The sequence below is a fragment of the Phyllobates terribilis genome, unplaced genomic scaffold (assembly GCF_046119375.1).
Source record: "Phyllobates terribilis strain yellow unplaced genomic scaffold, ASM4611937v1 Scaffold_1__5_contigs__length_1240528914, whole genome shotgun sequence".
Classification (NCBI taxonomy): domain Eukaryota; kingdom Metazoa; phylum Chordata; class Amphibia; order Anura; family Dendrobatidae; genus Phyllobates; species Phyllobates terribilis.
Window position 1 is genome coordinate 978,190,238 of NW_027362761.1, and position 23,476 is coordinate 978,213,713.

Genomic DNA, 23,476 nt, shown 5'->3' on the forward strand with positions numbered 1-23,476 from the left:
ATGATCTAGCAAATGAAAGATGACAAAAGAGAACTCTTGTTAAATGATTTCTCTATACATACCCAACAAGGCCTACCTTCCTTTATAAACCAATTTCTACTTTGTAAAAACATGTTGGTATCACTATAGGCTTGGATATTAGGTAGCCCAATACCTCTTTTCCCTTTGGACTTAAATAATAGTGTTTTTGCAATTCTTGCTGATTTAGCTTGTCATATAATTAGATAATTGCTTATGAAGCTTTTTAATCCAAAGATCTTGGATCAGGATACGAATTGTCCTAAAAAATAGTGTAACTTCAGTAAAATAATTATTTTATAAAAGGCAATCCTTGCTAACCACGAGTATTTACTTTATCAAATTTGTTAATGGAAGTTTGGATCAGCTTTAAAATATTAGACTGGTTCTCATCCAGAGTATTATATAGTGGTTTTGTTATTTTTATTCCTAAATAAGGAATATTAGGTTTTTCCCAATAGTAAAGAAACTTGTTCTGGATTGAGTTTCTTAGGTGGGTGTCCAAGCAAAAACCTAGGATTTTTGACTTTTTAACATTCATTTTATAGTAAGAAACCAAGGCAAAGTCATTAATTACTGAGGAGACAGAATTAATTGGGCCAGTAATGGTAATTGGGCCAGTAATGGTAAATAGGGCATCAAATAACCAAATTTTGTATTGCCTATGGCTCAAGAGGATGCCCTTTAAATGCTGATTAGTTCTGATGGATTCAATGAAAGGTTCCATAATAAGACCAAAGAGGAGAGGGGAAAGTGGGTAACCTTGACAGGTGCCATTAGATATAAAGATATTATTAGATAGCTAATTGTTGACATAAACCTTTGATGATTGGTGAGAGTACAAATCTGAAATTGTCTTAAGAATATGACCTTGAAAACTGAATTTATTTAATGTTGAAAACATAAATTCACACTTAATCCGATCAAATGCCTTTTTGGCATCTAAAAATAATAAAATAACTTGGGATTTCTTCTTTTCCACTGACGATAATAGGTTAAAAATTCTCCTTGTGCCGTTCAAGACTTGTCTCCTATTGAGAAAACCAATTTGGTCTAAATGTACTAATTTAGGAATGATTTTAAGTAGTCTTTCAGAGATCAATTTGGAATAGATTTTTATATCAGTATTCAAAAGTGAGATAAGTCTATAATTTGAGACAAACTCAGGGTCACTGTTTTGCTTGGGTATAACAACTATGGTTGCATGTGAAGATTCTTTCCGTAATGAGCCTTTGGTGCAAGCTTGATTAAATATAAATGTCAATGGGAGAGAAAGGTGATGCCCAAATGCTTGTAGTACTCATTAGGAAGACCGTCGGGACCTGGAGATTTGCTCTCTTTTAACTTATGAATTGCTGCCTCAGTTTCATCATTGGAGAAGGGGGAGTTTAGAGAATTAATTTGGTAAGAATTGGTCAGGTTTTTTTTTGGAAAACCCCATTTATGGGAGGTATTATTAAGCTTAGGATAGAAGTAGTGTCAGGGAATGATTTCCTGCCACATAATGTCTCTTTAGAAGAATCGGGAAAGACCTTGATAGATTCAAAAAGAGAGGGTAAGTTTTTATATTTCCTTAAATATTCCAAGAGCAAGAGTCGATCCTTTCTTTGGAAAAAATGAAGCCTTGTAATAACTTCCATGTGTACCTATCTAAGTAGGAACTTTGGCTTCGGTAGTGTATGTGCTCTATCAATTGTCAGCTCTATGTTAGAAGACACAGAGAGTTTTATGTAATAAGTCTTTTATATAGGAGGTAAGATCTCCAGGTCGGTCGCTCTCTGGAATCTCTCTAAATTTGAGGCTATTTTGCTTGTTGCGATCTTCAAGACCCGTGCGTTTTGCTTTAAGCATTTTTACTTCATTTTTTAGTAATGTTGTGTGACCATTTTCAAGGACCTTTTGCTTAATAGAAACAGATTCCACTGTCTCATCAGTTACTTTAAGCTTCTTATTGATTTCTTGCAATGAATTCTGAATACTGTCAAATCTATTATTCATGCTAATGTCCAGCTCTTGGATTGTGGACTTAAATAGCTCAGATAGAAATCTCTCACATTGAGTTGTTTCCCTGGTTGCCAATCGAGAGACCATGTGTTTCTTCAGTAATTTTGGAATCAAATGTAAAAGTAGGATGAAAAGCAGGAGGACTCATTGTGTCTAATCTTGGACGCTGTTTGTATGGAGAGACATTTAAATAGATATCCTCAGAGTCCTCCTCAGTCTCTGATGGCTGAATTTTTATTAGATTTTTATTATCTTTATTATTGTAGCCGATTTATTTCATTTATTCCTGGAGAGGGATTCCTCTGAGGAAAATGACATATTGTGGTCAATGGCTTTAGTTGGATGTTTAGAGCCTCTTTTAGTATTGTTCCTATGCTCTGTGTTAGTGTCTCTAACAGAGGGGTCTTTCTGAGCCTAAGCTCTAGAATCAGCTGGCTGAGCGGTAATTTGAATTGTGCGTTCTTGCGACAAGCTGCTAATTTTCCCCTTAGGGGATTACCCAGAGTGCAGGCACTCCTCTGAGCTTCTTTAAGAGACCTTGTGAATACTAACACCAGAGTTACCTCCTTGGTTATTTGCGTGGTTCTCCGCGTCACTACTGCTGCTGGAAAGTGATGTGCATCACTGCGGGAGAGAAGTTACACTCACTGCAGCAGTGTCTTCGGCCTGCGCAGTCTCTCCTTTGGCTGGATGAGTAGTGTTGAGCATTCCGATACTGATATATCGGGTATCGACCAATATTCGCGGTATCAGAGTTCCGATACTGAGTTCCGATACTTTTAGAATATCGAATACCGGAATCGGAAGTTTCCAAAATGCCTGCGCTCTGCAGTGTCTCTGAAGGATGACAAGCTGGATAGCAGCGCTCAGCTTACTGTACTTGTCATTTAGTGTTAAAGGGTTTATTAAAAAAAAATAATAGTGTTTTCATGCACCGTCTCTTTAGAAAAGCCGGCCGCCAATTCAGCAACGGTACCCGACAATTTAGAATAGAAAGAATAGAGCATCACACATAGATTAGATAGATAGAAACATGTCAGTCACATATATAAAAAGTACAGTGATAGTGTTTATTACTGTACTTGTCATTTAGTGTTAAAATAAAGGATTTATTAAAAAAAATAATTGGTGTGGGTTCCCCGTAATTTTAGTCTCTAGCGGAGGTTAAGCAGACACCTGGGGCAGATGTTTGAAGCCTGGGAAGGGGGTAATACCCACGGAGCTTCCCAGGCTACTAATATCAACCCCCAGCTGAATACTTAGCCTTTACTAGCTATTAAAATGGGGGACCCCCAAAAAAACGACGTGGGCCCCCCCTATGTTAATAGCTAGCAAAGGCTAGGCAGACAGCTGGGGGCTGATGTTAATAGCCCAGGAAGGGTGCCATGAATATTGGCCCCCTCCCAGGCTAGAAACACCAGCCGTCAGCCGCCCCAGAAATGGCGCATCCATAGGATGCGCCAATTCTGGCACTTAGCCTCGCTCTTCCCACTGCCCTGTAGCGGTGGCAGTGGGGTAATAGGGCTGGGGTTGATGTCAGCTTATAATGCCAGCTGACATCAAGCCCAGGTTAGTAATGGAGAGGCGTCTATAAGACACCCCCATTACTAACCCCATAGTCAAAGTTAAAAAAAAACCACAAACACCCAGAATAAAGTCCTTTAATTGAAATAAACACACAATTCTTTATTGTTCTCAATTAAACCATACTTACCATCACACCCATTCCAGCTGAAGCCAATGTCTACAATAAAAGCAAAATAATAAAGCAACCTCATCCTTACCTTTCCATGGTTCCCATGACGGCTCCAGCTCTGCTACATTCACATGACAGGCTGGATCGCAGCCGAAAGCTGACTTGAACTCGGCTCATCTGGATGCCGTCACAGCCAGACACTGAGGAGCGCAAGCATGCCTGCGCTTCTCAGTGTCTGCGGCATGGCAAGCTGGATGGCAGCTTTCGGCTGCGATCCAGTCTGTCATGTGAATGTAGCAGAGCTGGAGCCGTCGTGGGAACCATGGAAAGGTAAGGATGATGTTGCTTTATTATTTTACTTTTATTGCAGAAGACATTGGCTTCAGCTGGAATGGGCATGATGGTAAGTATGGTTTAATTGAGAACAATAAAGAATTGTGTGTTTATTTCAATTAAAGGACTTTATTCTGGGTGTTTGTGTTTTTTTTTAACTTTGACTATGGGGTTAGTAATGGGGGTGTCTTATAGACGCCTCTCCATTACTAACCTGGGCTTGATGTCAGCTGGCATTATAAGCTGACATCAACCCCAGCCCTATTACCCCACTGCCACCGCTTTGGCTAGGTATTCAGCTGGGGGCTGATATTAGTAACCTGGGAAGCTCCGTGGGTATTACCCCCTTCCCAGGCTTCAAACATCTGCCCCAGCCGTCTGCTTAACCTCTGCTAGAGACTAAAATTACGGGGAACCCCACGCCAATTTTTTTTTTAATAAATCCTTTATTTTAACACTAAATGACAAGTACAGTAAGCAACACTGTCACTGTACTTCTTATATATGTGACTGACATGTTTCTATCTATCTAATCTATGTGTGATGCTCTATTCTTTCTGTTCTAAATTGTCGGGTACCGGTGTATGCCACTGCTGAATTGCCGGCTTTTCATGTAATACATTCTACATTATTCTTAGTTGTTTTCCTTCATGTAGAATTAACCTACAAGGAAAGAAAGAGTTTATTTTCATTCCGATATTTGTGTCCCATTGACTTGCATTGGATTCAGATATCGGAATCGGCGATATCCGATATTTTTGGGGTATCGGTCCGATCCAATCCGATCCGATATTTCCCGATATCGGAAGGTATCGCTCAACACTAAGGATGAGTAATTTTTCTTCTGACCACCATAGGTAGTCCCATGAGGTTTTGAGGGGGAGTCTTCAGGGTCCCTTGATTGTCTGAGCAGTGTGATGAGGGAAGCACTGAAGCGTGAGGGGAAATTTCTCTCACATACTCACAGGCTTTCAGCTGTGGAGTCAAAAATTCCTCACAGAAATCTTATTTCTTGGATAATTCAGCCATTGTAAGGTCTACATAGTCCAGGGAGGTCTCCACATGATCCAGGAATATCCAGGGAGGATGTAGTCGAGTGTGCTAGATTCCCAGTCTTCAATTTAGTCCTTAAATCTACATTTCAGGAGCTCAGGCATCAGAGCCTCAGAAACATGCGACCATTCCTGTGCACCTTCAGGCCGCATCAACCAGTATTGATATATGAGCCATATTGTCTGCACCATCTCTACATGTATTTGTTATATATCCAATAAGAGCGTGAGTAATTGCATCCTGCATGCAACAAATTTTCTGTAAAAAAAAACCTCATATTTTTGGCACCTCTGTGTTAAAGACTTTATTAAGCATCTCAGTTGCAGATTACAGGAAATTTTTTCAGGAAAATGATACGTCATGAAACAAACCCTTTGTTGTCATCCTTACAGATGTTTCCGATAATAAAACAGTATGGAGACCTTTTAGTTAAGAATATTCAGAAGAAAGTTGATAACAAAGACTTTATAGACATGAAGGAGTAAGTACACAGATTTATTACAGTTTCCATGCACTACCGCACAGTTGTTACCAGATTTCTATACATAAGGGCAGACTATCAGCCTGACACTGAGTAACTAGAGACACCTGCCACATATATTTATTCAGGCAAGAAATACACTGATGCAACTGAATGTATTTAATCTGTATATCTTGCACCACCAGTATTTGTTTTTCCTTTGTGTTGGATTGCAGTTACCCAGTAGTTGCATGCACCAGTGGAGTACTGCCAATACTGCTATGGGGCCCGTGAGCCGGGGGGGGCCACATAGCAGTCCAGGGGCGGACATACCGCCGGTGCAGCTGCACCGGGGCCTGGAGGGTCAGGGGGGCCCTTGCCGGGCGGCTAAAATTGAGCGGCGGGCAGGGAGCAATCCCTGCAGCTCCGCTGCGAAGCTGGAGGGATCCGTCCTCTTCTTCCTGCCTGGCGCTTCCTCCCTGACACCGATGCGCGCAGCTTGATGACGTCGTCATGCAGCGTGCGCCTGGCTGGGTCAGGAAGAAAGTTGCCGGGAACGAGGAGGATGCTGCAGGGGAGCGGGCTGAGAGGTAAGTTGTATATTTTTTTTTTTTACTGAAATGCTGGGGAGAGTAACAGGAGAATGAGGGGAGGAGGGGGACAGCAATGATGGGGCTGGTGGCAATGGGGACAGAGCAATGACGGGGTTGGTGGCAATGAGGACAGAGCAATGACGGGGCTGGTGGCAATGGGGACAGCAATGATGGGGCTGGTGGCAATGGGGACAGAGCAATGATGGGGCTGGTGGCAATGGGGACAGAGCAATGATGGGGCTGGTGGCAATGGGTCAGAGCAATGACGGGGCTGGTGGCAATGAGGACAGAGCAATGATGGGGCTGGTGGCAATGGGGACAGCAATGATGGGCCTGGTGGCCATGGGGACAGAGCAATGATGGGGCTGGTGGCAATGGGGACAGAGCAATGACTGGGCTGGTGGCAATGGGGACAGAGCAATGATGGGGCTGGTGGGACAGAGCACTGATGGGGCTGGTGACAATGGGGACAGAGCAATGATGGGGGTGGTGGGACAGAGCAATGATGGGGGTTCTGGGACAGAGCAATGATGGGGCTGCTGAGAGAGTGCAATGATGGGGGTGCTGGGACAGAGCAATGATGCGGGTGCTGGGACAGAGCAATGATGGGGGTGCTGGGACAGAGCAATGATGGGGGTGCTGGGAGAGTGCAATGATGGGGGTGCTGGGAGAGTGCAATGATGGGGGTGCTGGGACAGAGCAATGATGGGGGTGCTGGGACAGAGCAATGATGGGGGTGCTGGGAGAGAGCAATCATGGGGGTGCTAGGAGCGAGCAATCATGGGGGTGCTGGGAGAGAGCAATTATGGGGGTTTCACTTTGCTTGTACTGTAAAGCCTTGTATGTTTTCCGTGTGCACATAGCCTTACAGTTAATTGGGGAGAGTCACAGAGACTGAATAATTTATATTATTGGCCGGAGGAGATTATAGTTAATGGGGGGCACAGTGCTGCTTATCACTTTACATTTTGATTGCTAAGTGGCTAATAGTATATTAATCGTGGGGGGTACATATCTCTATTCAGGGGCGCAGTGTGGGGGAGATAAATGTATATATACAATATAATAATATTTATAACAATAATATTTATTTATATTGCGCCAACATATTCCGCAGCACTTTACAATTAAGCGGGGACATGTACAAACAATAAATTCAATACAAGGTGAGACAGTTTAACAGTTACATCAGGAGTGAGGTCCCTGCTCACAAGCTTACATTCTACAAGGAAATGGGGGGACACAATAGGTGGAAAGTGCTTGTTATTACAGGTCAGGCAATTATAATAAGCCGGGATTATCATATAAAGCTGTATGATCCGGTCATCAGCCTGTATGTTCAAGTGCAATACTCAATTACCGAGTGCAGTTATCATGTGCATGGAGGGTGTAGAGACAGATGAACAGTGGGGGGCAGATTCTGAATAGTATTTAGGAGGGAACAGGGGAAAGTTAGTTTACTTGGTATTTGAGGGGGTAGGCTTGTTTAAAGAGATGGGTTTTTAAAGCGCGCTTGAAGACATCGGGGCTAGGCATCAATCGGATCGTCTGGGGTAGAGCATTCCAGAGAAATGGCGCAGCACGAGAGAAGTCTTGGAGACAGAGGTGCGAGGTTCGGATTATGGCGGATGTTAGTCTTAGGTCATTTGTGGAACGGAGGGCACGTGTAGGATGATAGACTGAGATGAGAGAGGAGATATAAGGTGGTGCAGAACTGTGGAGAGCTTTGTGGGTGAGAGCAATGAATTTATATTGGACCCTGTAGCGAGTGGGTAACCAGTGTAATGACTGGCACAAGGTAGAGGCATCGGTGAAGCGGCTGGACAGAAATACGACCCTGGCTGCCGCATTCAGGACAGATTGGAGAGGGGAAATTTTGGTAAGAGGGAGACCGATCAGAAGAGAGTCCAGACGAGAGTGAATAAGAGCGACAGTAAGAGTTTTAGCAGTTTCAAAAGTGAGAAAAGATCGGATTCTGGAGATGTTTTTAAGATGCAGGTAACAAGAGCGAGTGAGTGATCGGATATAGGGAGTAAAGGAAAGGTTAGTGTCGAATATGACCCCAAGGCAGCGGGCGTGCTGCTTGGGAGTTATGGTTGAACCCTCCAAGGTAATTTCGATGTTAGGTAGAGTTAGGTTAGTAGAGGGGGAAACACAAGAAGTTCAGTTTTGGAGAGATTCAGTTTAAGATAGAGGCAGGACATGATGCTAGACACAGCAGACAAACAATCCTTGGTATTTTGTATTAGGGTAGGGGTGATGTCAGAGGAAGAAGTGTATAATTGGGTGTCGTCAGCATAGAGATGATACTGGAACCCAAATCTGCTGTTTGTTTGTCCAATAGGGGCAGTGTATAGAGAGAAGAGGAGGGGGCCTAGGACTGAGCCCTGCGGAACCCCGATAGTAAGGGGATAAGGAGGGGAAGAGGAGCCGGCAAGAGATACAGTGAAGGAGCGGTCAGAGAGGTAGGAGGAGAACCAGGAGAGAACAGTGTCCTTGAGGCCTATAGAGCGGAGCATAGTGAGGAGGAGCTGGTGAGCCACAGTGTCAAATGCTGGAGAGAGATCCAGGAGAATCAGCAGGGAGCAGTGACCTTTGGATTTGGCTGTTAGTAGATCAATAGAGACTTTAGTGAGGGCAGTTTCAGTGGAGTGTAAGGAGCGGAAACCAGATTGTAGAGGGTCGAGGAGAGAGTTATCTGAGAGATAGCGGATTAGACGGGAGTGGACCAAGCGTTCCAGGAGTTTAGAGATGAAAGGAAGATTAGAGACAGGTCTGTAGTTAGCAGCGCAGTTCTGGTCCAGGGATGGCTTTTTAAGCAAAGGGGTTATGATGGCATGTTTAAATGAGGAGGGAAAGATACCTGAAGAAAGAGAGAGGTTAAATATTTTAGTCAGATGAGTGGTGACTACAGGTGAGAGGGACTGCAGGAGGTGTGAAGGAATGGGGTCACTGTTGCAGGTAGTAGGCCGAGAAGAAGCGAGGAACTGGGTAACTTCTTCTTCTGTAACAGACTCAAAGATGGCAAGTGAGCTTGAAGTGCGGCAGGGAAGGGGATCCAGGCACTGAGGAGATTGGGCTGAGATGTCCTGATGGATGTGGTTGATTTTTTCAAAGAAATAAGTGGCCAGATCCTCCCTGCTGAGGTTGGTGGTGGGGGCCTGTGCTTTAGGTTTCAGGAGGGAGTTTAAGGTTTCGAAAAGTCATTTTGGATTGTTGGACATTGAAATGATGAGGGTGGTGAAGTAGGATTGTTTGGCCAGATGAAGGGCAGAGTTATAGGTTTTGAGCATGAATTTATAGTGGATGAAGTCCTCTGCTAAAAGAGATTTTCTCCACTGACGCTCAGCACACCTTGAGCAACGTTGAAGAAAACGTGTTTGCATCGTGTGCCAGGGCTGCCGTTGTCTGTGTCGGATCTTTCTGCGAGTAGAAGGAGCGGCTTCATCTAGGGCACTTTTCAGTGTATTATTGTAGCGTGACAATGCTAAGTCTGGACAGGAGAAGGAGGAGATAGGGGCTAAAGATGTGTGGAGATTGTCCATAAGCTGCTGGGTATTAATGGTATGTGTATTCCTATAAGTGTGGTAAGTGGGGGTGTCCCGGGTGAGGAGACAATTCTTAATAGAGAAGGAAAGAAGGTTGTGGTCCGAGAGTGGGAGAGGGGAGTTGGTAAAGTCATCCAGCAAGCAGAGACTGGAAAAAAACAGGTCCAGAGTATTCCCGTCTTCATGGGTAGGAGAATTAGTAAACTGTGAGAGACGGAATGAAGAGGTTAGAGAAAGTAGATGAGAGGCAGATTGGGAGAGGGGATCATCGATGGGGATGTTAAAGTCGCCCATGATGAGGGTGGGGATGTCTCAGAATAGAAAGTGAGGAAGCCAGGTGGCAAAGTGATCCAAGAACTGGTGGGAGGAGCCTGGAGGGCGATACACAACTGCCACTCGCAGGGAGAAGGGTTTAAAGAGTCTGATGGTGTGGACTTCAAAGGAAGGAAACATAAGTGAGGGAACCGGGGGGATGACCTGGAAAGCATGTGACCTTGTTATTTTCTAGGCTGGAGATCATCGTGACAAGACAAGTCGTGACTGGGAGATGTGGACATGAAGGTCTGACCAGACGGAGAAGAAACAGCAGAAACCGCCTCTGATCGGACGAGACGTTAGTGGTAAGTTCCTGGTTGGAAATATTATTCTGTATCTGCACTGTGTGACTTGGAGTGATAATGCTGTCTGTAAAATCCCTTAGGCTGCATTCTCACATTTGTGTGAGAAATGTCCAGATTTTTTTTATCGAATGGTCCATGGACTTGTAGAGTTTTACACTGTGTGCAGAATTATTAGGCAAATGAGTATTTTGATCACATGATACTTTTTATACATGTTGTCCTACTCCAAGCTGCATAGGCTTGAGAGCCAACTACCAATTAAGTAAATCTGGTGATGTGCATCTCTGTAATGAGGAGGGGTGTTGACTAATGACATCAACATCCTATATAAGGTGGGCTTAATTATTAGGCAGCTTACTTTCCTTTGGCAAAATGGGTCAGAAGAGAGATTTGACGGGCTCTGAAAAGTCCAAAATTGTGAGATGTCTTGCAGAGGGATGCAGCAGTCTTGAAATTTCCAAACTTTTGAAGCGTGATCACCGAACAATCAAGCGTTTCATGGCAAATAGCCAACAGGGTCGCAAGAAGCGTGTTGGCCAAAAAAGGCGCAAAATAACTGCCCATGAATTGAGGAAAATCAAGCGTGAAGATGCCAAGATGCCATTCGCCACCAGTTTTGCCATATTTCAGAGCTGCAATGTTACTGGAGTATCAAAAAGCACAAGGTGTGCGATACTCAGGGACATGGCAAAGGTAAGGAAGGCTGAAAAACGACCACCTTTGAACAAGAAAAATAAGATAAAACGTCAAGAATGGGTCAGGAAATATCTTAAGACTGATTTTTCAAAGGTTTTATGGACTGATGAAATGAGAGTGACTCTTGGATGGGCCAGAGGGATGGGCCAGAGGCTGGATCAGTAAAGGGCAGAGAACTCCACTCCGACTCAGACGCCAGCAAGGTGGAGGTAGGGTACTGGTATGGGATGGTATCATCAAAGATGAACTTGTGGGACCTTTTCGGGTTGAGGATGGAGTGAAGCTCAACTCCCAGACCTACTGCCAGTTTCTGGAAGACAACTTCTTCAAGCAGTGGTACTGGAAGAAGTCGGTATCGTTCAAGAAAAACATGATTTTCATGCAGGACAATGCTCCATCACATGCATCCAACTACTCCACAGCGTGGCTGGCCAGTAAAGGTCTAAAAGAAGAAAAAATAATGACCTGGCCCCCTTGTTCACCTGATCTGAACCCCATAGAGAACCTGTGGTCCATCATAAAATGTGACATCTATAGGGAAAACAGTACACCTCTCGGAACAGTGTCTGGGAGGCTGTGGTGGCTGCTGCACGCAATGTTGATCGAAAACAGATCAAGAAACTGACAGAATCTATGGATGGAAGCCTGTTGAGTGTCATCATAAAGAAAGTTGGCTATATTGATCACAAATTTTTTTGTTTTTTGATTTTGCATGTCAGAAATGTTTATTTCTAAATGTTGTGCACTGATATTGGTTTACCTGGTGAAAATAAACAAGTGAGATGGGATTATATTTGGTTTTTATTAACTTGCCTAATAATTCGGCACAGTAATAGTTACCTGCACAAACAGATATCCTCCTAAGATAGCCAAATCTTAAAAAATCCCACTCCAACTTCCAAAAATATTAAGGTTGGATATTTATGAGTCTTTTGGGTTGATTGAGAACATAGTTGTTGATCAATAATAAAAAAATCCTCTAAAATATAACTTGCCTAATAATTCTGATCACAGTGTATAGATCCATTCACACATCCATGAAAATCATGGATCTTCAGAATGAGATCTGTGAGGGTCAGAGAATGTCCTGTTCTGATCCGATTTTGAGGATTAGAATAGGACATGCTCAATATGTCTGTAAAATAGGGCAGCACACCAACACTGCACACAGATACAAGAATGTAGCCTTATTATGTATAGCACAGTCCCTTAGAATTTAGTGTTCTCACTTATTATGTATAGCACAGTCCCTTAGTATATAGTGTACAGACTTATTATGTATAGCACAGTCCCTTAGCATATAGTGGACTCACTTAGTATGTATAGCACAATCCCTTAGTATATAGTGTACTCACTTATTATGTATAGCACAGTCCCTTAGTATATAGTGTACTCACTTATTATGTATAGCTCAGTCCCTTAGTCTATAGTGTACTCACTTATTATGTATAGCACAGTTCTTTAGTATATAGTGTACTCACTTATTATGTATAGCTTTGTCCTTAATTATTTAGTTTAATCTTTTATCATGTATAACACCCTCCCTTATTACCTACCATCCTCTCTAGCTCTAGGGGGTCACAGTTAGGGGATCATACTGTGTTGGGGTCAGCATACTTTGCCCTGGGAGTTGAGATGGGGTACAGTAGGGTCATTATACTGCGCATGTGGAGGAATTCAACTTGGGCGTATCACTGTGTTTGGGGGGAAGGGGTACTTTTGTTGGCATCATACCTTATGGGGGGGATTTTTTTTTTTTTTAGGGGGGGGGGGGCCCAATTAGAACTTCTGCTATGTGGCCCCATGATTGCTATGTACGCCCCTGGCATGCACCTACATTCATTGGCATAGTGGTAATCTTTATTCTGCCTCCTTATGGTGTCTTACAGTCTACACAATGTAATATTAAACTGCAGTACTTTGTATCATGCTGACCACACTTCTGTACAACTTGTGATACTACAGTAGAATTGTCCAGAGCACAAATCTATTTATTATATATGCACAGGACAAGCATTATCTGTTTAGCTAGTACATAGGAAGTGATTTGCAGTGTAAACTTTTGGATCCTTCTCTTGTAGATGGAGAGTATGAAGGTGATATATGAGGGTCTTGGGTTTATTAAGTTAAGCCTGATATTTTACCATTTTGTCTTTTCAGCATCTTTGGAAGCTACAGCATGGACGTTATCCTGAGCACATCATTCAGTGTGAATGTGGATTCATTGAACAATCCCAATGATCCATTTGTGACCAATGGAAAAAAACTTTTCACCTTATCCTTTTTCAACCCTCTGTTCTTATCTACACGTAAGTAAATGCAGTGATCTTCTAAAATCTGGAATGGGTCATTATTTGTTTCAATGTCTATCAAGATGTGGCTCTTTCATCTTTGTAAATAATGCTAGCCTCGAGGACCAAACCCAGTTGGCTAAAAAGAAGACTCCTGTAGAGAAGATTTGGGAACCATGCTCACTTTGTTAAAATGACTAGATTAATATGCAGAGAAGAGATGGCCATATATCAGGAATACAGGAGCACATGAACAAAAGAACATCAATCCCAGATTCAGCCAGAATTTACACTGTAAAAAATCACATATTTATAGCAAGTGACAGGTTCTCTTTAAGATCTTACGTATGATTTGGTCATATGTTGTGTGTGACATGCAGAAGTAGTGCTGTTGCTTCAAAAGCATCCAGCAACTAGTGGGGTTAACACACTCACAAGAGACAGGGAGTGTTTTAGCAGAGCCTCAGGGGGATTGTGGGGAAGTTGTTTACTGTCTGGTTGTAGCCGAAGAGAAAGGTGATGTGTGATCTGTATATCACAGAAGGCAAGGAACCAGAATTCAGGTCAGGAGGGAAGCTAAACACAGGTCAGATAGACTCCCTGAGTTAACAGTGTTGAGTATTATCGGGCAGAAAGATAAGGACTGGAAGGAATCGTGTCATAGGGATATTCTCCCTCATCAAACCCTCCCCCCCTCCATCTCCATGCAGGATAAAGAATGCTGTTTACTATTGAGTCCTTGTAAAAGAAAAGCCTGTGGTTGTGTATGCATAGAAGTGTGCTGCTAAGAGGTCTAATCTGTGCTGAATTATGCTACTGAAGAGACTGAGGTTACTGTGCCTGCTTTTTTAAACTGTAATGTAATGAAGATTGTTGCTGTAATAGCCCTGAATTGCACTGGTTGTGCTTCAGATTACATTTCATTGTTAAATTATTGAAAAAGACACTTGTCAGATGTGTCTTGTCTGCACCTGAATCTATCGTGTGCCTGAGAGAAGCTGCAGCCTATGATCGCCCTGAGTAACAGTTCCTCCAGTGTTCCAATGAATTCATGAAACTCGTTTTGCCCTATCTGAACCTTATGGCATGTGTGTAACATTGGTGGCCCGTTTGGGGAGTCCTAAGTGGGAATTAGCGTGTAGAGGGAGAAGAGGAAAAGTGTCTGGAAAAACACAGCAGCACAGCACCTCAACTCAATTCTGCTACATCAGTTAAAGGGGACCACCCTATATAAAACTCACTAGCAGCAATGGATTTGGAAATACAAGTGGACAGAATTAGTGAGCTGTTTCTTCAGTTAACCTGTGAAGAATTGGGAACAGTAGCAGAACATATAAAGATGTCAGAAGAACAGATTTCTAAAACACATAACCGCAGGCAACTGTTAGCTGCCATTAATGCAAAAATGGATGAGCTGGGGAAGAAAGAAGCTGAAGATGTCATGGGGACGTTGCTCCAGGAGCTAACACAGTTTCTAACCAGGTTGAAGTTGGAGGATGGAGGGGCCGCACCAATTACCAAAAGCAGGAATCTCCGTCCGCAGACTGATCTACAGGAATTGAAAGAACAACTCAAAGCCCTAACAACAGCCCTGCAGGAATCGACCAAAACCTCTGAACGGGTGGCAGACTCAGACAAAACCTTTAACCTGCTCGGGTAAGATAAATCAGGAAGACAGTCCTCTCTAACACCACAAATCACCATAAGGAAAGAATTCAAGAACCTGGGACAGATTGGAGAGTGTGAACAGAAAGAGAAACTGTCTTATATGAACTTGTTGCACCAGATCGATGCAGCCTTACAGAAAGGCTACCAGTCAGATGAGATCGTTGAGGGGGTGGTGAAAGCAATCAGCCCAGGACTGAACCTCTGTAGTATGCTAGAAATGAAGAGTCAATTGAACTTGCAACAGCTGAAGATGATTTTAAAAGGGCACTATAAAGAAGAAAGTATTTCAGAATTGTTCCACCGAATCATTAACCTCTCACAGAAAAATAATGAATCGCCCCAAAGTTTCTTGTTCAGAGCAATTGAACTGAAGGATAGCCTGTTGTTTGCATCCAGAGATGTAGAAGCGGAGGAGAAGATTGATGCTGGACTAGTACAGAAGAAGTTCTTGAGATCATTGGGAATGGGGTTAATCAGCAAAGACATCAAGTTGCAACTGAAACAGTACCTAGAAGATCCTGGCATTCTGGACGAAGTCCTAATTGAAAAAATGAATGAGGCAGCTAGTTTGGAGTCAGAGAGCGAACAATAGTTAAAGAAAGGCACTGCTCCTAAAATCACCAAAATGAGTCAGCTGAAGTTGGAGAACCCTGGTGGCCAGTCCAAAGATCATCATGGAGAACCCTCCAGTGCCACATCCGAGAGGAAACCTTAAAGCACCAGCAAAAGAGAGGACCACCAGCGCTGACTGGGAGGAAGTAATAGGAGAATTGCGAGCCGAATTGATTGAGGTGAAAAAGTTGATTCGTTCCAGGCCAGAACCTTTATCCCTCAGACCCAGGAGTGGGTTCCAAAACAGAAGATACCCGGCTTGTGAAGCGTGCCGTTCATCAAATCAGAGTACGATGTGTGTCCAATGTCTAAGATGTGGAGAGAAAGGACATAATGCCAAGGAATGCCAATGGTCACAGTCATTTGGGTTAAAAGACAGGAGGTTGCCAGTGTGAATCCAAATCCAAATCTCACCAAACCCCAGAACGGCACATGAGGTAAAATGGCTGCATCTGTACTATCCCAAGTGTGTTCCCGTCTACAACAGATGCAAGAGAGACAGAGACATAAGTTACTAAATGCCCAGTGCGCAGGTCAAATGATGTACTCCTGAAAGGAGGATTCCTCGGTCAGTAATGGTAGCCTCATCAGCCTAATCGGTGAAAGGTGCTTTATACAGTGCCAGCTAGATGGACTCCTGGTAAAAGCACTGTGGGACACAGGAGCCCAAGCGAGCCTTTTAGATGAACAATGGAGAAGGCGCTACCTGCCACATACCTGCCTTCGGTCACTAAAATAACTCTTAGGACCAGTGGAACTTCATGGCAAATCTGTCAACCAGACCGAAATCCTTTTTATAGACTGGGTGGAAGTGACTTTGCAACTGAAACTGAGGGCCACGAAGAACAGCAACACCATTGAGTTTTTGGTACCTTTTCTTGTGACCAGTGATCAGAACGTGGCAGAGGATCCTATCCTGGGTTATAATGTAATCAGTGAAGTCATCATGAAACACAAGTCAGGGATGCTGGTGGTGGATGCAATTGCCACATCGCTTGCCATACCCAACGTCGTGGCGGAAAATGTGATTCATAGAGTAAAGAAAGCACAGAATACAATGGACCTAAAAGAAGTCAAGGTAGGCTGGCGCCCAACCATCATCCCTGCAAACCAAATGGTGGGGGTGAGGTGTGGAGTCCGGGTAGAATGGGAAAAAAAGTCCAGAAAAAACTGTTCGTGTCAAAAGACTCCTCAGAACTTCCAGAAGGTCTAGTTCAAGGTGAGACTGTGCTTACAATTCCTACTGGTGGGTTTGCTCGAGTGATAGTACCGGTGATGAATGCTACGAAACACAAAATTAGACTGGATCCAAAGACTGTGTTAGGTCACATCAAAACCGTTAAAACGGTATATCCAGCCAGTGTGAGACCCGCCCAGGGGTCTACCATGAATTCAGTCTCCCCACCAAGGAACAGGAGTTGCCCAGGGGAGGAAATTGCACGACCCACCTCGGGGTCCTGGGATCCCCCAGTACCCCTGGAACACTTGTGTGCTGAAGATCGAGCGGCAGCAAAACAGATGCTGAGAGAAGAGTGTTAAGCATTCTCCAAAGATGACTCTGATATAGGTTGTATCCCGTCGTTGCAGTTGAAAATCAATTTGAAAGACACGACCCCAGTAACCAGAAGTTACATGTCTGTGCCAAAACCATTACACCGTGAAGTGAAAGAGTATTTACAAGACCTAATCAACAGATGTTGGGTCAAAAAGTCGAAGTCGTCTTATTCCTCTCCTATTGTTTGTGTTAGGAAGAAGGACAGTACGTTAAGACTCTGCTGTGATTACTGAGAACTAAACCGAAAGTCAGTACCTGATTGGCATCCGATACCAAAAATTCAAGATATGCTGTATAGCCTATCAGGAAGTACCTGGTTCTCCATCCTCGATCAGGGTAAAGCATACCATTAAGGGTTTGTTGAAGAATCCAGTAGACCTTTGACAGCATTCTTTATACTGTGGGGGTTATATAAGTGGATCCGCATACCGTTTGGTCTCAGCTCAGCTCCAGCAGAATTCCAGAGGAGCATGGAGACATGATTAGAAGGATTGAGGGACGATATCTGCCAGCAGTACTTGGATGACAATCTGGTACACAGCAAAACCTTCCGGGAGAATGTTGAACACGTGAGGACCATATTACAGTGGTATTAACAACACGGAGTTAAGTTGACCCCAAAGAAGTGTGAACTGTTCAAAAGGCAAGTCCGATTTCTAGGGAAAATTGTGTCCGGAGAAGGATATACCATGGACCCAGCAGAAATCGCTCCGGTACTGGACTTAAAAGACAAGCGACCCACTATTGTCGGGGATTTGAGGCAGATCTTAGGATTCCTCTCCTACTATCGTACTTACGTTCGGAACTTCTCCAGGATTGCCGCCCCACTATACCTCCTCTTGGTGTGGATGACAGAGTCAACAACACCCACGGAGAAAAAGAAGAACGCGGGTAGGAACGGGCTTAAAATAAACAACGCCGTTTCGTCCCAACAGCCCATTCTCTGGACAGCAGACCACCAGGAGGTATTGGAAGAAGTAGTAGACTACCTGGTAAAACCACCCATTTTACGATATCTTGATTTCAACTTACCGTTTGTTCTTCAATGTGATGCTTCTCAACTTGGACTGGGAGCTGCCCTGTATCAGCATCAAGATGGAAAATTGAGAGTCATCGGTTATGGTTCTAGAATGTTGACAGACGCCGAAAAGAATTACCATCTACATTCTGGAAAATTGGAGTTCCTGGCATTGAAATGGGCTATCTGTGAATGATTTAGAGATTATCTCTACTACAGCAAAGAGTTTGAGGTATACACTGACAACAACCCTTTTACCTATGTCCTCACTACAGCCAAACTGAATGCAATGGGTCAGAGATGGGTCACTGAACTAGCTGACTTCAATTTCAGCATCAAGTACAGGCCAGGAAAATGCGTTATGGATGCTGACGGATTGTCAAGAATGCCACTAGAGCCTGAGGAGTTCATGCAAGAATGCTTGGAGGAAGTCAGTCTGGAAGCAATTGAGAGCACAACCCAAGCAGTACAAGTTGATCAAGAGGAAGACACACCACTGTGGTGTCTGTTGACAGTGGAAACCACCATAAAAGTGAGAGAACAAGATCACCCCCTGTCCATTCAACAACTACCAAAAGGAAAAATCCGTAGAGCACAACGGGAAGATCAGATAATTGGTAGAATACTACTTTATGTGTACCAAAATCGGTTTCCAAGTAAACGGGAGAGAGTTACCAGCAGTATCTGTTTTAGTTAAAGAATGGACGGAGCTCTACCTCAGTGAAGACGGTATCCTGTATCGTAAAGGAGGACAAAACCGGCAGTTGGTACTACCCAGAATATTCCGTAGGTTGGTCTTCAAAGAACTCCATGAAAACATGGGATACCTGGGAGTGGAAAAGACAACAAACTTGGTCCATGAACGTTTCTTCTGGCCGTACATGCAGAGAGATATTGAGAGGTACATGACCAAGGAGTGTGGGTGTCTGAAAGATAAACGTCCCAACACATCAACCCCCAAACTACGTATCTGTTTGAGATGGTCTCAATAGACTTTCTACATCTCAAGACGTGCAAGGGTGGTTCCAAATACATCTTGGTGGTGATGGATCATTTTACTCGATTTGCTCAAGCATATGCCACCACCAATAAAGCGGGTCAAATAGCGGCAGAGAAGATCTTCAATGATTTTGCTTTGAGGTTTGGGTTCCCTACGAGGTTGCATCACGACCAAGGAAGAGAATTTGAAAACCAGCTCTTTGCCAAGCTAGGAAAGTACTGTAGAATTCAGAGATCCCACACAACGCCGTATCACCCAGAGGGTAATGGACAAGTGGAACGTTTTAACCAGACATTATTGTTGATGTTGCACACTTTAACAGCTGACAAGAAGAAAGACTGAAACAGTTCACTGTCAAAAGTGTTACATGCCTACAACTGTACAAAGAGCGATGCAACGGGTTACTCACCCTTCTTCCTATTGTATGGACGATCACCAAGACTGCCAATTGACATCATGTTCGATACTCCGGTGTCAGAGACTTACAGGATGTATCCGGAGTATGTTCGAAAATGGAAGGAACGGATGGCAGAGGCATACAACATAGCGTCCAAAGTGGTTATGCAAGGACAGAGCAAGAGTAAGGAGTACTATGATCGAAAATGTTATGGAGCATAATTGGTATCGGGAAGCCGGGTGCTAGTCAAGAACGTATGTGAGAAAGGCGGTCCAGGAAAACTTTGTTCGTACTGGGAAGACAAGGTGTATGTGGTCGTAAGGAGGAAAGCCAATGACAGTCCAGTGTATGAAATCAGATTGGAAACAGAAGACAAGAAAACCAGAATAGTCCATAGAAATTTACTACTACCCTGTGATTATCTCCCACCACAACAGTACTTCCCAGAAGTAGACCAACATCGTCCGAGATTGACTAAGGGACCACCACTGAAGCTCCGAAGGTGGATAGTGACCTTGAAAGTTCAGATGAAGAACACACTGTTGTACAGTATTTCTCGAACCGTCAAGGAGAGGGATGTACCATCCTCAGGAGAGTGAACTAAGTCCCGAGGCTCCAGAGTTTGTACCAAGGAGTACAGATGAAGTCCAATTCAGATCTGATGATTGAACACCGGTCCCTGAAGAGCTGAAGAGACCGATCGACACTCAGGAGGAGCGGAATTACCAGACCATGCGGAAACAGGCGATTCAAGAGAAGTACAGGAACTTACAGAGGCAGCTCCAAGAGCATCTGAGGAAGCACAAGAAATGAGTGTGATGGAAGAAACTCCTGTGACCGAAGAACCCGTGGTATCCGAGGAACAACCAACCAGGAGCATGTTGACTCGAGAAGTGAGGAGTTCCGTGATGTTGATGTATGAGACACTTGGTGAACCGAGTCAAGGGCCAAGGACTGTCGACTGGAAACAGGTGTCTCTGCCTACGAACCAGATAAGCCCACTGGAGTTGCATTCACCACCGACAGGCAGTATGGAAGATGTTGCCTGGTGAGAAGACTTGTTTTCATTCTTTGATTTTCCTAAAAAAAACTTTGTAGAAGCAAAGAACTGTTAAAGCCTAGTGAGAGAGAGCTGGTTGAAGATGTCCGAAAAGCTCCACCTGAAGAGATGCTGATTAGTGATGGGTGAGCACTAAAATGCTCGGGTGCTCGATGCTCTGGTCGAGCACATTGGAATACTCGGGTGCTCGACCTGAGCAACGAGCCCAATGTAAGTCTATGGGAAACTCAAGCATTTTTCAGGCGGCTCCCCCCGGAGGTCTTCAGAGGGCCTAAAAATAGCCCAAATCGATGGGAACAGTACTCAAATGACATGGGAACAGCATGGGGAAGACCCCTGGAAGCATTTCTGACTGCCAGGTCATTTCTGTCAACAACATTGTCAGAGGTATTGCGCCACTTTTACGGACTCACAATAAAATATACAAAAACGAAACCAAAATGGATTTTCCTTGGAAATATGTTAAAGATCATCCTTTCCAGGGTAATGATTTGTATATAAAGCAAAATAAATAACCAAAAACAAAAATACTCCTCCACATCTTGGGCTATGTTCACACTTAGCGTTTTTGATGCATTTTTGCACTTTTGCATTGCTTTCAACTGTAACAAATGCATTCACCAGGAAATGTCATTTTAACATTTTACAACCTTATCTGGCCATGTGGTGTGTGAGATATCATCAAACACATCGTGTTTCATTTATGAAGGAGGGACTCTGAAAGTCACAAAGCCTATCTTTATAGGGTCATCAGGCGGCCTTTACTATTCTTAAAGGGCCAGCAGTAAGCCCTCATTATTCTTAGAGAGCCATCAGCCGGCTATGTTTTATTGTTCCCATTACTAAAGACTGGGTCTCCAATACTGCTATTGCATATGCAGTGAGTGGCAGGGCTGCTCAAGTTTGGACGCACCCCAATAACCCTTTGAAGAGGCTTAGAGGAGGGCTTCCTGAAAACAATGTTCCCATTATTAGGAAGTAGGTCTCCCATTGTGTTTGCCTTTGCAGTGAATTCAAGGATTGCCAAAAATTTGTAGGCACTCCAGTGCCCCTTGGAAGAGACATGGAGGAGGTCCTCATAAAAAACGTTCCCATGAGAAAGGAGCGGGTCTCCTATACTTGTAATGCCCATGCACTAAGTGTATGGGCTGACAAACATTTACCCCTGGGGGGTATGCATGAACATACTGTGTAAAAAAATTTTTTTACGGGCATTATAAACACCCTTTAAATAAATTATGTGGGTGTTGCATCACGGACCACGGTCACCCTGGTGATATGGTTGTGGAGGATGAGGATGAGGAGAAAGAGGAGGACAAGAGCAAATAGCCAAAATCATCAAGCGTATACCTATGTGTGGGTGTGAAGAGGTGCATGGGAATACACCTCCCAAAAAAAGACACTGAATTTGAGTTTATGTTACACTGCTATCATTCGGTGGTGTTAATAAATCTGGCCCAATCCAGCTCTTGTTCATTTTTATAAGAGTCAGCCTCTCAGCATCTTCAGTTGACAGGCAGATGCGCTTATCAGTTATAATTCCACCAGTGGCACTAAAAACCTGCTCTGATAAAACACTGGCGGAAGAGCAGACCAGGACCTCCAAGGCGCAGAGAACCAGTTCATTCCACGTATCCAGCTTGGATACCCAATAATTATAAGGCACAGAGGAATCACGGAGGACCTTGGTACGGTCGGCAAGGTACTCCCTCAGCATCTTCCCAAACTTTGCACTCCTTGTGAGAGTACCCAGTGCTTCAGGGCCTGTGTGATGGGAGGGGCTGAGAAAATTCTCCCAGAACTTTGACAGTGTTCCCCTGCCTCTGCTGGATTGAAGTTGTGTCTCTCTCACCTGTATTCCTTGGTTGTCCAACGAACTATGACCTCTGCCACCAGCGTTTTCAGATGGGAATTTTTTTAATAGTTCTGCAAAAAGGACCTTCTGGTACTGCTCCATTTTTGTAGACCTGTCTGCCTCAGCAATAAGAGATATAAAGTTATCCTTGTAGCGTGGGTCTAGAAGTGTCACCAACCAGTAATAACTGTCACCCAAAATTTTGAGAACGCGAGGGTCATGGGAAAGGTAGCGTAACATAAACTCAGCCATGCGTGCCAGACTGCTAACATGCAAGATTTCCGTGTCCTGACCAATAGGATGACTGACCATGCTGTCCTCCTCCTCCTCTCTGTCCTCTGGCCATTCATGCTGAACAGACAGTATGACAGTTGTGCAGGTAGTACCGTCTATAGCGCATGAAACTAGCTCCTGTTCTTCCTCCTCCTCCTCCTCTTCTTCATTGTCACCCAATCCACGTTGGGATGAGATGAGGCTGGGCTGTGTGTAATCACCCTGTATGGTTCTTTGCTCCATCTCATCGTGCTCCGCCTGCAATGCATCCTCTTTGATTGTGAGCAGAGAGCATTTCAGAAGACAGAGAAGCAGGATGGTGACGCTAATTATGGCGTCATCGCCGCTCACCAACTTGATGGAGTCCTCAAAGTTTTGGAGGATGGTACATATGTCTGACATCCATGTCCACTCCTGAGGTCTTATGTGTGGAGTCTGAACTGAATACCGACGGCCTTGTTGATGCTGGTACTCAACAACAGCCCTTTTCTGCTCACAAATCCTTCCCAACATTTGCAGCGTAGAGTTCCAATGCGTGGGGACATCACACACCAGTCTGTGAGCCGGAAGCTGCAAACGCTGCTGAAACACGGCAAGGGTGGCGGAAGCTGTAGGTGACAGGGCAGGCGTCAGCACCTGGCGCACTGAGGCAAGTGCCGGGCCCTGAGCAGGCGGGGGGGCCCACTCACCGTTTGGTACACTGCCGCGCTATGGGACCCATGAGTG

At 44.1% G+C, this 23,476-nt stretch overlaps 1 protein-coding gene across 3 annotated transcripts in view; it reads left to right on the forward strand.

Moving 5' to 3' along the window:
- LOC141156770 (cytochrome P450 3A8-like) overlaps positions 1 to 23,476 on the forward strand; it is a 492,460-nt gene that overhangs the window by 409,188 nt on the left and 59,796 nt on the right. For all 3 annotated transcript variants that reach the window (XM_073643164.1, XM_073643156.1, XM_073643149.1), the window contains 2 exons: positions 5,497 to 5,585; positions 13,182 to 13,330. In XM_073643164.1, the coding sequence (XP_073499265.1) occupies positions 5,497 to 5,585; positions 13,182 to 13,330 (238 nt within the window). The remainder of the gene's footprint in view (positions 1 to 5,496; positions 5,586 to 13,181; positions 13,331 to 23,476) is intronic.